This window comes from Penaeus monodon, chromosome 13 (genome assembly GCF_015228065.2).
Source record: "Penaeus monodon isolate SGIC_2016 chromosome 13, NSTDA_Pmon_1, whole genome shotgun sequence".
NCBI classification, from domain to species: domain Eukaryota; kingdom Metazoa; phylum Arthropoda; class Malacostraca; order Decapoda; family Penaeidae; genus Penaeus; species Penaeus monodon.
The window spans coordinates 10,930,756-10,945,755 of record NC_051398.1 but is presented as its reverse complement, the minus strand read 5'-3'; the positions used below and the strand labels follow the sequence as shown (position 1 = coordinate 10,945,755).

The window sequence follows — 15,000 nt, the reverse complement described above, 5'->3', positions numbered from 1 at the left end:
GTGATACACATATAGATGCACATTCAAGCATTATTTGTATGTTCGTTAATTTCTCACATGAATATTGCTACTCCTGTAATTTTCTTTTGTGATTTTTTCAAGATGAATGTTTCATAAAACTGGCATTTTATGGAAAATAAAAAGAAATTAATACTTATATGTTTGATTTTATAAATCTTCAAAACATTCTTCCTTAACATACTGAGGTAAAAAAAGAAAAAAAAGAAAAGAAGAAAAAGAAAGAAAAAAGAAAAAAAGAAAAAGGATGCTCCTCTGTTTCAAACCAGAGATAATCTGAGAGAGAGAGAGAGAGAAAAAAAAAAGCACAACCAAATTAGAATATAAATAATGACTCGTTCACTAAACCTATAAACCAGTGAATATTTTGCTTTCTTAAAGCCATTACTATAGGATATGAAAATGAGACGATAGAACAAACCTGCTGAATAATTTTAAGACTTCCGTCGCCTATCAACTGATCCCTTCCCGACACACACATATGCAAGGACAGATGATGATTTGGCACAGCACTGTTCCTCTTCTGAACAGCCAAACATTTGCAAAAGATGAGATTTTTTACCATTAAACTCAGTATAAACTTTACAGGCCAAGAAACATTGGCTGCTATATCTATACTCTTTCAATGGAATACAGAATCAGTGATAACCTATTTACATCTTTCTGACATGGAATAATAGTCATAACTACATTTGCATACACAATACACTCATGATGTTATGAATCTGAAGTGTGATGTAATGATGTCTAACATAGACAAGAACACCTGTGGGAGACCTAAGATAAGTAGATCCATGAAGATTTATGTCAATGATCAAATTTTTCTCTAATGTCTTGAAATATCTTGATAAGACTATCTAGCCCTAACATGATTCCATCATCTGGGCCATGATACTTTTTCGCATCACCCATACCCTTGTGAGTAGCATGAGCAAAATCTATGAGACGGATGTCAACGCGTGGTTTACACTCCCTATGTCTGTGCCGACCTTTTGCCTTGTATGGAGGTTCTCCTTCACTTCTGCTGATCTGTTCTCTTGGTGCCTTCCCACCCCCAGTCATCAGTGTTTCTCGCATATATGCTGGGTGTTTGGCACTTAGGGATGATGCCGTGGCCTCCTTGGATGGCCAACTTTCACGGTGGGTTGTGCTGTCGTCTTGCCGTGTCTCCGTCCATGTCTTTACTCTTGCGTTATCTGGAGTTTTGTTATCCTTCTCTCTTTCACTTTCACGCTGATGGGGCTTTAAATGACAAGGATCATTTCCATCATAAAGGATTAATAACGAAGAAGTAAAGAAACGAACTGAGTCAAGTTTAGATATAATAGTATGTAATTCTTCTAACTTGCTAATAATAATTTCCAATATATCTAAACGAAGTCTTCGACCATTATGTAGAAATTGCCATAAAGTCTGTTTGAAGCCATCTTCTGAAAGCTGGCGCCCATAATACTTGTTCTTGCATACATAACAATTTTCTTCCTTGTTGTATACCTGGAAAATAAACATGCACAAATAAACTTCTGACTGCATTATGTTTCCTAAAGGAAATAAATAGTACAAGGCTCTTCCACCTTTCACCAATAAACTGAAAATTGTGTCAGTAATATGGAATATTAATGAAAACCCATCTAAAACACTATAAAGAACTCTGGGTAATTAATAAGTATGACAAAAAAAATAACAGACAAGGTATTCGTAAATTTAATAACCTGATAATAATAAATAATTATTAAGCAATCACATATTAATGAGAACTACAAAAGTGTTTGACAACAAATGTCAAAGACTTGTTATCATCCTCACTTTTGTACTTTTCAAGCTTATTGTCAAAACAAATATTTATGTTGTATATTTTTTTCTCTTTTAGGAAACTGGTGACATTTTATAAATCTACAGCAAAGCAAGATACCAAAAATAAATGAAAGCATTTTTTATTATTTCTTTTTCTTTTGCAGAATATTAACCCAACAACTGCAGGGGGAGGGGTAATAATGCAGGTAATTAGCACCAAGTACACCTGTAAGAATTTTTGCTTGTTGCAAACTTGCATATGGCATTTGATGATGACACTGCACAAGCATGTCCAAAGAACACTTTTATACAAATATTAGAAAAAATGAAAATCACAATTATTTATGATGACTATTTGGTGAATTTTTTCTTTAAAAATGTGACTTTTGTGTACATTTACAAATGAAATAGATGTTTACATCATGACTCCTTGGTAATATGCAATAGCTTATACAGGGTTCTGTATGAATACCAAGTATGAATAACTAAAAAAAGGAAAAAAAGAAAAGTATAAAAATATCATCAAATTTGTCTTCATTTGAAATTGCTCTTTACTGCTCTAAACAGCACTTCAATGGGAAAAACATCTCCGAGGTGGATTTTTGAACTTCTGAATAATAAGTGAGATATTGATTATTTTATGCAGAAGATGATAGTACACAATGATACATGCATTAAAGTTAAATCTATATGAAATTCTGAAAATTAGTTGTATGCCTAGTTGTAGCTATTGCACCTTTCTTCATGCAATTCTAGTATAAAATGTAAGCTGTGGATGCTACCATAGGCTATAGGTGCTATAAATACATAGATAACCAACCCCACCCAGGCTTCCAATAATTTTTCAATTATTTTAAATTATTTGCAAAGATAATGAGTGCAAATGACTATGCTGGTTCCCCATGCCCTTTGGCCAAATTTTTAAGTTATTATAGAAAATGATTTTGATTTGGATGATTAATAATTTTTCATAAACATAACATAAAAATGAGTTTGCCCCATAACAGGGGTAAAACAGTTAACCTTACGTGCATGTATTAACATACATATAAACCTCCTTGAAAATTATAACCACCCAGTGACTAGCTCCCCCTGCCCCCTTGTTTGGAGCCTGAGTAAGATTCAATGGTTTCAGTAACTCTTGCACTCCATTTATTTTACACATGTGCTTATATAATTATCAAAATTGAATTGATATGTTGTATTCATACTAGGATTATATGATTATAATAATTTTGTACTGATACTTCCATCCACAGTACTCCATTTCTTCCTAACTGGATTTTCTAAGGGGGAAAAAAAAAAAAAAATAAAATAAATAAATAAATAAATAAATAAATAAAAATAAATAAATAGATCATTAGTACTTCTAGTTTAGATTAGTTTATTTATGATTTAATATATCTATTAACCGCTACAATCAGTATGACGTGACCATCACATCATAAAAAAATTTGGCTCAAGGGGTGGGTGATGTGAATATGCCATCATGGGAAAATCTGGCTGCAGGCTGGGTGACCCAAACTTGCCATCATGATCATTTTTGCTGAAGGCCAGGGTGATGGGAAAGACCACCGGAAGTGCACAAACCTCTTGGGAGGTTGATTAGACTCATTTGGCGAATTTGCACTATTCTCATTGATAAATGAGTGTGGAATGTAATGTCTGCGAGTTATGACTGGAAGAGCACTGGCTCCATGGAGGATGCCATTTCCATGCTCAGCATCCTGTTCCTGGCCACCTTGACCAGCGGCACAACTTGTATTACAGAAAATTTAATATTCTGAAAAAAATTTAAAATGACACAAATCTGGATGATGCCAATCAAATGATAAATATACACATTGGAAAATGAAAAAAAACTAAAATGACTTATGCATAAAAAGAGAAAATAACATTGCAAATAGGAGGCCTAGAGTCTTGTCACTGCATACACATATCTGAATGCAGAGAAGCCACTCACATAAGAGATAACACACTTTAGCAGCCTGTTCTCAGTTCTTTGTTTAGGTAAACTGCAGTACCATCCCATGGTTGTAATATGTGCTTTAAAATCTGTTGGTTGCACTCACAAGAATGTGAAGGGCATGATGGATCCCAATTTTGAATTTTGGAAAAATACAGATTACGTAAAGCTGAAAAAATGACCCAAAAATAGTTCACAATGACAAACAGTCCCCCTCAAAAAAATGTATGGAAATTTAAAAATTGGGATCCTAGATGCCCTTTGCATAGAGTTGCTCTAACTGAAAAATATTTTTTCAGAAGTTCAGGAAAAAAGTATGACCTGTGAATGGTACCGCAGATAGTAAAATTTATTAATTAATTTTTTTTATTAACTGCCAGAGTTCACATTCTTGCAAGTCTTGAGTTTGGATGATATTTCCATCTTAAGCCCTATAATCATATCTTGAAAAAAATACTGGCTTGAGGAGCATGTAATGTGAACATTGCCGTAATGGCCGGGGTGACGGGTAATATTTGCCGCAGGTGCACAAAGCTCTTGGAGGGTGATTAGACTGATCTGGCATTTAGAAGGAGCTTTTACATTATTTCCATTGATAAACATATGTAGAATGTAATGTCCATGAGCGCCAGCTCCTAGGAAGACACAATTTCCACGCTCAGAACCTTATTCCAGCCTGTATTGACCGGCAGTGCAGGTTATATTGCAAAAAATTTAATATTATGAAAAAGAAATAAAAGGACACAAATAACAAAATGTTAGTTATTGTCATTATTATTGCACTGAGTTATATTCTATTACCATCTGTATAAAGCAGATCAAATGACAAATATAGGCACTGAAAACTGGCATAAAATCATAAACATTGCAAAGATATGGAGTTTTGTCACCACACACGTGTTCATTTGTGCCCAGGCTACAAACTGTACACCCAGCAGAGTGTCTGCTCACATAAACCTAATACCCATATTTTGGGCCACATGATGGCAGCAAAGCACATGGATCCATTTGTTAATAAACAGTAAATGCTGCCGGGTGCTTTCCTGATGCGAAAGCTCTCTCTCCCGGGCATGGGCCCCACTGCCGGGAGATCATGTCAGCACCATAGTGTGTGCGATATGATCGTACATGCCCCCAGAAAACGGGACAGACACACCATGGCACATATACACATGCCACCTGGAATATAGTCCAGGCATGCCATGGTATGTATGCACATACCACCCGGCGGAAAAAAGTTAATTGGGAAATCTAAAAAAGTACAGACCTGTTGCACCCAAAAAATAGAAACATAGCAATTGTAAGCCACCATTTTTACTCTTACTATTACTGCATCCGTATTCCTTTTTCCTCAGGAGAATGTTGACAGCATGACATTATCTATGTCTTTTATTTATTTATTTTTTAATTATTATATTGTTGTTGTTGTTGGCATGTACATAATTTACCAAAGGCTGGTAATGAAATAAGTGAGAGAGAGAGAGAGAGAGAGAGAGAGAGAGAGAGAGAGAGAGAGAGAGAGAGAGAGAGAGAGAGAGAGAGAGAGAGAGAGAGAGAGAGAGAGAGAGAGAGAGAGAGAGAGAGAGAGAGAGAGAGAGAGAGAGAGAGAGAGAGAGAGAGAGAGAGAGAGAGAGAGAGAGAGAGAGAGAGAGAGAGAGAGAGAGAAACATGGATTCACAGTGGTAAGTCAAACAATTACCCAGCTAAAGACTAATGAAGGTTAAGTGCTGTGCTACACTAGATCTTAGTTTCACTCATACTGGCACAGTGATATAATGTTTTAGATTTGTTGGAAAGCATCTGAAAAAAAAAAAAAAAAAAAAATCTTTTTGCATGACCAAAAATTCAACTTGCAATTCTAAGAGGAACTGAACTGCCACTTCAATAAAGGCAATGAATTTGAGGGAGAGATACATCTATCTGACCAAAATTACAGTGAAGAAAACATTATTAACTGCTCACAACTATACAAACATTATATCCTTTAGCAACTACTACGAGAAACAATATACTTTATCATTAATATTATCTATATGATCACTGACATTCTATTACCATCTTCATCATCACTGTTACTGCTATTATTATTGTTCCTTTATTACTTGACAGTAATATTAATTTTTTCTAGTACCTTGGGATCTGGAGTATAGATTATACCAATCAGGTAAGAACTCTATTAAAAATTTCAACTTCGTTAACTTAGTGTAATCAGTACAATGCACAGTGCCTCTGAGAACCAGGGAAGACAAAATTCTGAGAAATTCTACCCTTGCAAACTCTCAATCACTAAACACTCCTCCCTTTTGTCAGCTCCACTTTTGCAAGATAAGGAAAGCCACACTTCTTTCTCTTGTCTATGAGTAAGTACAGTAAGGTTGTCAGCAACCACAACTGTCAACACTGAATAACTATCAAGTTTTGCAATCAATAGACACCTGCAAAATTGGCATCCAAAGTATCAAATATGAAACATTTCACTAAACAACCAACATCTACTATGTAAATGATCTCTGTGCTGAAAATATAATTCTAACCATATTATTTTTAATACAATAATGTTGGTGCTGCAAAGTGTCATGTGTAAAAGGAGTTCCCAGGATGGCTTACTTCTTTCACCTTTTCACCATGAGCTCTCTCTCCTACCCTCCCTACCCTTTTCTCCCAAACTTTTTGTCCTTTTCTTATTGGGTAATGGTTACAAAGAGGGTGAAGCAGGGGGAGATGGAAAGTGTCGGGAGGGAGTGGGAAGAAGGGGTGTAAGGGGAACATGAGTAGGATGAGGTGAGGTTGAAGAGGGAATGGGAGTAAAGAGATTGGAGGACAAATGAGGTACAAGTATATTATCTTGGGTCATGATTAGATAGTTTTGAATGTCCTCAACAGTTTCTGAAATGGAGATGATTGGGGAGGTCTGAGAAACAAAGGCTTTCTTATGAGGGGAAGAAGATGAGACAGATAATTAGGGAGCAGAGGAAGAGGATGCAGTAGGATAAGACAGGGTGGAATGCTTAGACTGTCTGATGTAATAAGTTGGACGAAGAGGAGGATAAGTAGGGACCAGGGATTTAAAATAGCAAAAGAATTTGACTAGGAGAAGGAAAGGGTAGAAGTGCGAATGTAAGAAGTAGGAGGAAGAGATACTGGGGGAGATGTAGAAACATCTTGAGGAGAAGGGGGAGGGGCAGAGCAAAGGACAGAACTGGAGTAGGTAGCAAGAGAAAAACCTGGTTGGAGTGCTTCCTGCTTGGCTGGATGAAAGGTGAAGCTAAGTTTGAATCTGAGGACTAGTACTTGAACTTGTAGGTAGGGCAGCTACTATAAACTATATTATGGGAGAAACCAGTAGAGACAAGTGCATGATTGCGCAGGGCAGTTTAAATAATCATGACCACATTGGGCCCTTAGAGGGCACAAGGCTCTGGAGTGATTGTGCTTAGTAGGGTGGCCAAAATACCAACATTTCAAACAGTGATGGGGAGGAGTTGATACATATGGAAAGGGTAGGACTCTCCCCCACGATAAATTTCATTGTGAAGGTCATGTCTCCAGACTTTCATCAGCCTTTGGGGGAAATAGTGTAGCACTATAATGATACTACATTATAGTCAGTGAGGCAAGAAAGTACGTCATTTTCAAAGTCTGACAATCCTGGTTCCTAGTAGAAACATTATGGGAAGAATGAGAATGGGCAGGAATGGGTTTGCCAGTTAGGTCAGTCACAAAATATAAAGCATGAGCTTAGGATTCAGATGTAACTGTAACAAGGCATGAATGATCAGAATGGTTGCAGAAGGAAACTCACAAAAATCAATCTCACTTAGCTGGGCTAATAAGAGTATCTGAAAGTTTTGTTGAGGTGGAAGTAGTTAAAGGATGACATCAGGAAGAAGAGCGAATAGTGTTGAGCAAGGTAATACTACAGGGAAGTGGACCATAATAATGCAGAGAAGTAATAAGGGAGGAGGGGGTTGAAAATGAAAAAGACTGTGGAGGATGAGCAGATGGAGTGGAGGGTATTGGGAGAGAGGAATGTTTTCTTTCTTGGGTAATGACCTGGGTAAGTAGGGGCAAGTAGTAGTGTTCTGTTGTGATCAAAGGAAGCCAGGTGTCTGGGAACCAGAAATGCTAACCCATTGGATCCAATTGTGTCACAACAATCAAATCACTAAAAAATCCAGGGACTAGGTTTATGTGAGTAGCCGCTCTGCTGGGTGGCTACTTGTAGGCCGGGCGCACATGAATATGTGTGCACAGTAACAAGACTCTATGCCTCCTATTTGCAAAGTTATTTATTCTTTTTACACATAAGCATTTTTAGCTTTATTGTCACTTTCCAATGTCCATATTTGCCAATGTGATTTTTTTTCTTTTGCACAGAATCTTATCATCTCTCTAAGAAGTCTACAAATTAGTGCAAGAAAAATAAAACTATCAAACACTATGTTATTTTTGTCACTTTTTTATTTTTGCATAATATTCAATTTTCTGTAAAACAACCTGCTCGGAGCCGGCTTTTCAGTCACTGCTCACTGACATATCATTTCACCCGCATACATCCATGGGAATAATCCAAAATTGACAAATGAGTAAAAAAAAAAAAAAAAAACTCCCAATAGGTTTGTGCACTTGTGATGAATCTTTTCCAACACCCCAGCCTTCAGCAGCAATGCTCACGACGGCAGGTTCATGTCACCTAGCCTACAGCCAGATTTTCCCACAACGGAATGTTCATGTCACCCGCCCCTCAACCAGGATTTTTTCATGACGTGATGGTTACGTCACCCGGATCCAAAGGATTAATGTCTGTGCAGCAAGCCTCAATACCCTTAATAAATGCATCAATTCATTATTGGCCATGGTAAGTATGTAGGGATGAGAATGGTTCATCTCCTCAGGGTCTCCATCAGGAGTAAGAGCTAAATAACTAAACAGGGGAATACCATGCCCAAGGCTCCCTCAGGACACTCAGGACTGACCAAAGCCAGCTGTTTATCCTTTCAAAATAGCCCTCACATCTTAAGAAGTGGACAGGATTAAAATTATTATTATTAAATCCCTAACATTCAGCCCCAGTCTCTATCTCCTAATCTCCCTCCATGACAAAAATGGGCACAGGAAAAGGGGGAATTTTGTTCTTAAAAGAATACAATTCAAAACATTATATTCTCAAAATAACATATATGAAAATATTTGTTGTATTTATCATATATACTATTCATTATATTCTAACTTTTAATATTCCAATATCAAGATGATATTCATTAGCTTCATATGAATTACAATATCATCAATCATTCTTATCCTTATTAAAATTATTATTAGTAGTATTATTATTACTACAGGTACTATTATCAACATAATCATTATTACCAGCTGGACCAGCTGTCATTGTCACTGTCATCCATCAATGTCAAAATCATTATTGTCAAGTTATTATAACACTATTATCAATTATTCATAACATTATCATATTAATGATTCTAATAATGATAGCCGTCAGCATAGTTATAATTAACCCTTTCCCAACGGGTAGTATTCATAGTGGCCCGGGCCCCGCTGTTGGGGGCTTATATCGTCGCCCTAGCATGCGCAACCACTCATGCCAAATACCAGCATCCCATGCCATTTCTTTGTAATACTACAAAGATATGTTGTATTTTCAGTTTTCATTATTTTCTAAAGTCTCTACTTGCCAAACTTCCTGATAAATTGAGACTGAAGGGTATTTTTGTTGGATTAGCTGTTGCATAATTATTATTATTATTATTATTATTATTATTATTATTATTATTATTATTATTATTATTATTATTATTATTATTATTATTATTATTATTATTATTATTTTTTTTTTTTTTTTTTTTTTTTTTTTTTGCATAGTAAAAATGAGAAAGTGTTAAAAACGACTTAATCACACTTTCAGTGGCAGAAAAATAATATTTTGCCGTGATTGTAACAAAAAATAACTCATGGCATCTCCATACATACACCATGGCATGTACATACATGCCCCCAGCAGATAGTCCTGCCATGCCATGGCATGTGCGTACATGCCACCCGTCAGGAATGGGTTAATAATAAATATCTGTTACTTGTTTTTACACATATCTAGTAAAGTGTCTTCATGCAGCCAGTAAGTTTAGCACTTGTAATCCATTGTACTGGGATGGCATGGCATATATTCCCTGTGCTTTCAGTTTATCAATTGTGTTTACACATAGATGACTCCACAAGTGATTAGTCACCATGGAGTCAGTTAATGGTCTTTCCCTTTTCCTTGATTTTCAGGAGGTCCTCACTTTATTTTCAAATGCTGTTAGTATTTTATCAACTTTATGATAAGTTTTAGTATATCAATACTAATAGCATTAGAAAAATAAAAAATCTAACCTAATACCAATGGTGATTTCCTGATATGAAGCCCTCTCTCCAGGGTTGTGACCCTGACCCCACTGCTAGGGGCTTGTGTCGTCACCCTAGCATGCATGGCATGACCATACATGCCCCCAGAAAATGGAATTGCCGCACCATAGCATATATGCACATGCTACCTGGAATATAGTCCAGGCATGCCATGGCATGTACGTACATGCCACCCAGTGGCTAAGGGTTAAGGAATGGGGACATCAGGTGAGGTTGCGCCAACTAACTGACTCCTCAATGGGTATGCACTTGTGGAGCAAACTGTGTGCAACAAATTTTATAAAAAATTATAGTAGATGTATCATTATTATTATTATCATCATAATTATTGCTGTTTTACTGTTATTAGTCTTGTTATTAATGTTGTTATTGCTATCATTACTACCATTACCATTATAATCACAATTATTTTCCTTATCATCATTATTATTGTTATTATTATTATCATTATTATAGCTATCATCATCATTGTCACAACCACTGTTATCATCATCACCACCATCACCATCTCTATCACTATAATCATCACTATCATCATCATAAAGGCAATGGTACGAATAATTTGTAGTTGGGTCCTTCCACCATTACTGCCAGGTCGGTTGAAGTTATGCCTTGTGCTTACCCTGTGAAGGGTACTATAGTAAGCTTTTAAAACAAATACAAGAAAGAATAGTCAGAAAGAGACTGACAATAACCAATTAGCAAATAACAGCACTCAGATTTTCAGAATGGTTTTGCTCATGATAACTATCAATCGTAGACATATAAGTTTAGCTTTGAGGAGAAAAAGGTGGGGCTGTCACATTGTAGGAAGGTGGGAAGGCATCAGTAAGGTGTACTATTGGGTGGAGTTCATGTACTCTTGATATGTCATCTTTTAATGCACTGGATCCAAGTGATGTTACCATCACATCATAAAAAAATACGGCCAAGAGCTGGGTGAACGAATTATGCCATCATGGAGAAATTTGGCTGAGGGCTGGGGTGACAGGAATAAATCTCTATGAGTTCACAAAGTTTTAGAAGGAAGAGTTAACTCAGTGAGGATTAAAGAAGGGGTTATTATATTATTTCCACTGGTAAACATGGGTGGAACATACCATCCATGAGCCATGACTCGAAGAGCACCAATTACATGGGGGACACTGTTTCTATACTTAGTATCCTATTCCTGCCCACTCTGACCAGTAGCAGCACATGGTGTGTTACAGAAAACCAAATAATACAAAATAATTAAAAAGAGACAAATAACAAAATGTTACATCTTGTTATTATTATTGAACAAAATGTTAGACTACCTAGAGAGATGAGTCTATACAAGGAAAATATTCTATCACCATCTAAATACATTTTATCAAATGACAAATACTTATAATGAAAAAGAGAAAATAATATTGTAAAGGGGGACAAGGAGCCTTGAAACTACATAGGAGTGTTCATGTGAGCCAAGCTTAAAAGCCATACACCCAAGAGAATCACCACTCAAGTAAGTCTAATGCCTGGACTTTGGGCCATGTGCAGGCAGCAAGATGCCCAGATCCAGTGGGTTAAGTCTGCATTACTTTACTTTCATGATCATTACTCTATATTAACTGTAATCCTATACTGTTTTGCTATACATTCCTCAGTTCAATCTTTTCTTTAATTGTACTTGATCCTGTGGTTTTGCTCACTATTGTGGTCTTTTTCCCCTCTCTCCAATTTTTCTTTCTAGACCTTAACAAAAGAAAAATTTTATTTTTTCTAACTAAGAGGGAGGTCAGGAGCATGATTCCCTTTCTGTCACTAGAACTCTACCAGCTAATGTTACCTTCCTATTTGATATTCAACTTTCCTTATCCTGCAACAGTGGGGCAGTAGAGGGAGGAAATTTTTCATCTCTCATATGCCTATTATCATCATTGAAATCATCATTTATCATTACAATTATTATTACCATCATTTTACTAAGGCCTTGATTTTTACTGCAGTTTATCAATACAGAAAACAATCACTAGCATTTCTAATATTAATCATAATCACAGCCATCTTCGTTACAAAAGTACTGTCATTTTTTCTTACTATCAACTTAACATTACTTTCTAAATTATTATAATCATTATCCTTTAACTCTTTACTAAAAATAACAATAAAAAAAAAATTAGCTATGAATTATTATTCCTTTTGTCATCTGCACAATACTAGTGATGCAACTAATATTAATACTTTATCTCCATCATTAATATAATGATGATCATTCTCATCATTTACAACAATTACTATACCAAACCACTTTCTTACCATTATTTTCTTCTCAACATATGATATAAGTGGTGTAGAGTGATAAGAGCAAAAGCAAAAGTATGTTTGAGATACAGTACCTGCATTCCTACCAATCTGACTCCTAACGTGATTGTGGTTGTGTTTGCCGCTTTGGCAGCTTGACTTTTGCGTTTGCTTTCCGGAGCGTCATCCCCATATTGTCTTGTCCCCATTTACAACAATTACTATACCAAACCACTTTCTTACCATTATTTTCTTCTCAACATATGATATAAGTGGTGTAGTGATAAGAGCAAAAGCAAAAGTATGTTTGAGATACAGTACCTGCATTCCTACCAATCTGACTCCTAACGTGATTGTGGTTGTGTTTGCCGCTTTGGCAGTTTGACTTTTGCGTTTGCTTTCCGGAGCGTCATCCCCATATTGTCTTGTCCCCATCTTCAGATCAAGAACACATGGATATCTGAACTTGAAGGTGAGGTTCTCCAGCATTATACATTCTGAAATAGGAAAGTATAGTGAAATGAACATATACTGATATATATACACATCAAATATATACTATTTAAACTTCTAGGAAACTCAAGGAAAAAATTCATTATTAACCCATTCGCCCCAGTGGCATCTATTCTTGCCATGTTCTCAATGGACCCCAACACATATGGCATCTAATCTTGCCATGGCTTCTACGAGCCCCATAACGTTCTTCTTCTTTTAACGGTAGGTTCATGTCTGAGCCGCCATGGTCACAGCATGATACTTAATTGTAGTTTTTCACGTTGTGATGCTCTTGGAGTGAGTACGTGGTAGGGTCCCCAGTTCCTTTCCACGGAGAGTGCCGGTGTTACCTTTTTAGGTAATCATTCTCTATATTTTATCCGGGCTTGGGACCGTCACTGACTTGGGCTGGCTTGCCCACCCAGTGGCTAGGTAGGCAATTGAGGTGAAGTTCCTTGATATATATAAAATCAGTGCAAGTGCACACACCAATCGCCGCATGCGAGTGCGTGGGTTCATCCATGCACACACACATCGCCGCGCGCGTATGTGAGCACGCGCGCTGATTTTCCCCATAACGTTAGGCACGTGTTTTTGCCATGGTGACTGACTACAGACTGACTGTTTATTATTTTTTTACCTAATAGATGGCTCTGCTACTAGTCTTACTTGATTGGTTGATAATTATGTGACGTATGTAATTTATGACATATGTTATTATGACATAATTAATTATGACGTGTAATCATGAGATTTGTTCACACTAGATTGTGTGATTATGATGTACCTTGACCTGACTGGCTGGAAACTAGTAATTGCTTTGATTGGTGGATCAGGTCACATGGTGTGACCTGATTGGTTAGTCATGTGAATAAAAGGTCAGTCAAAGGCTCATTCCAGCAAAATGAACCATGGAAGGTATGAGCTCTCGCTCCCTTTCTCACTCTTGCTCTTGCTCTCGTTCTTGCCACCAACCAAGGCCGTCCACCTTGACGCGGACTATATGTCTCGCATGCGAGGTGTCGCTATGCACCTATGGGTGCTTCGAGAGGTATCACTCTCAAAAAAATTTGGATTGATCTCTCATATGGACAATGCACTACTTCTGAGTATCAAAATGATATTTGGCTTGCTGCTGTGCTTTATATTTTGCTTCATTTGAAAGTTTGATGTCATCTGTTAATATAGACAACTTGGAAGCGATTCAGTATATCTCCTCAATACAAAGGCGACAAGATGCCTAAAAAACACCATGAGAAAAGTGCAGTTTCTACACATTACCCTTATATAAAACCCAACTTTACTACAAAATCTATGGGCAGATTCCTGCAAAATTGATATGATGGTCTTTACACAGCCGCGCCGCGCCAGAAGAAATCCTGTTGCGGGGACCCATGCACCTGGCAACTATTCCCGGGAGCGGGGCTCAGCGACGAGCAAAAAATTCTGGGGCGAATAGGTTAAAAAGGGAGACAAAAATAATAATTACAATTATAATAATGATAACAATAATAAGCACATAAATCATAATACCCCAAGTAGTAAAGCAATGTGCTATTACTGAATAAAACTCTTGTCTTTCCTTCTCTCCAGGAAGCCTGAAACGAAACTGTTTTATTACAAAATCAGTGAAAATGTGTGCAAAAAGATGCAGTACATATATAGCAAGTAAAATCCTGCATTGCAACCATTCTCTTCAAAACAAAACTTTTCCAAATAATATAGATATGACAAGACACAGCATAAAGAAAAGAAAAGAAGAGAAATGAAAAGAAAAGAAAAGAAACAGAAAGAAAAAGAAAAATGGGAGGAAAAAATAAACAAATAAAGAAAGAAAGAACAAAGGTGAAGGACTCAGTAATAATTCAATGTACTGTAGGTTTTTGTGAATACTGTTGCACATATATGGCTTGACAAAGCCACCAAAAGAGTCAATTAGTAGGCCCAGGATGACTGCACCTAAAAAAAAAAAGAAGAAGAAGAAGAAGAAGAAGAAGAAGAAGAAGAAGAAGCAACAAACTGATGATTTCAACTCCATG

General features: G+C 36.6%; 1 protein-coding gene across 2 annotated transcripts in view; it reads right to left on the bottom strand.

The window, feature by feature from the left end:
- Nucleotides 1-147: 147 nt before the first annotated feature.
- The window catches only part of LOC119580124 (inositol hexakisphosphate kinase 1-like), a 27,262-nt gene continuing 12,409 nt past the window's right edge, over nt 148-15,000 (bottom strand). For both annotated transcript variants that reach the window (XM_037928067.1, XM_037928068.1), the window contains exons 5-6: nt 12,788-12,963; nt 148-1,512 (exon numbers count right to left, since the gene is read on the bottom strand). In XM_037928067.1, the coding sequence (XP_037783995.1) occupies nt 826-1,512; nt 12,788-12,963 (863 nt within the window). In that variant the 3' untranslated portion in view covers nt 148-825. The remainder of the gene's footprint in view (nt 1,513-12,787; nt 12,964-15,000) is intronic.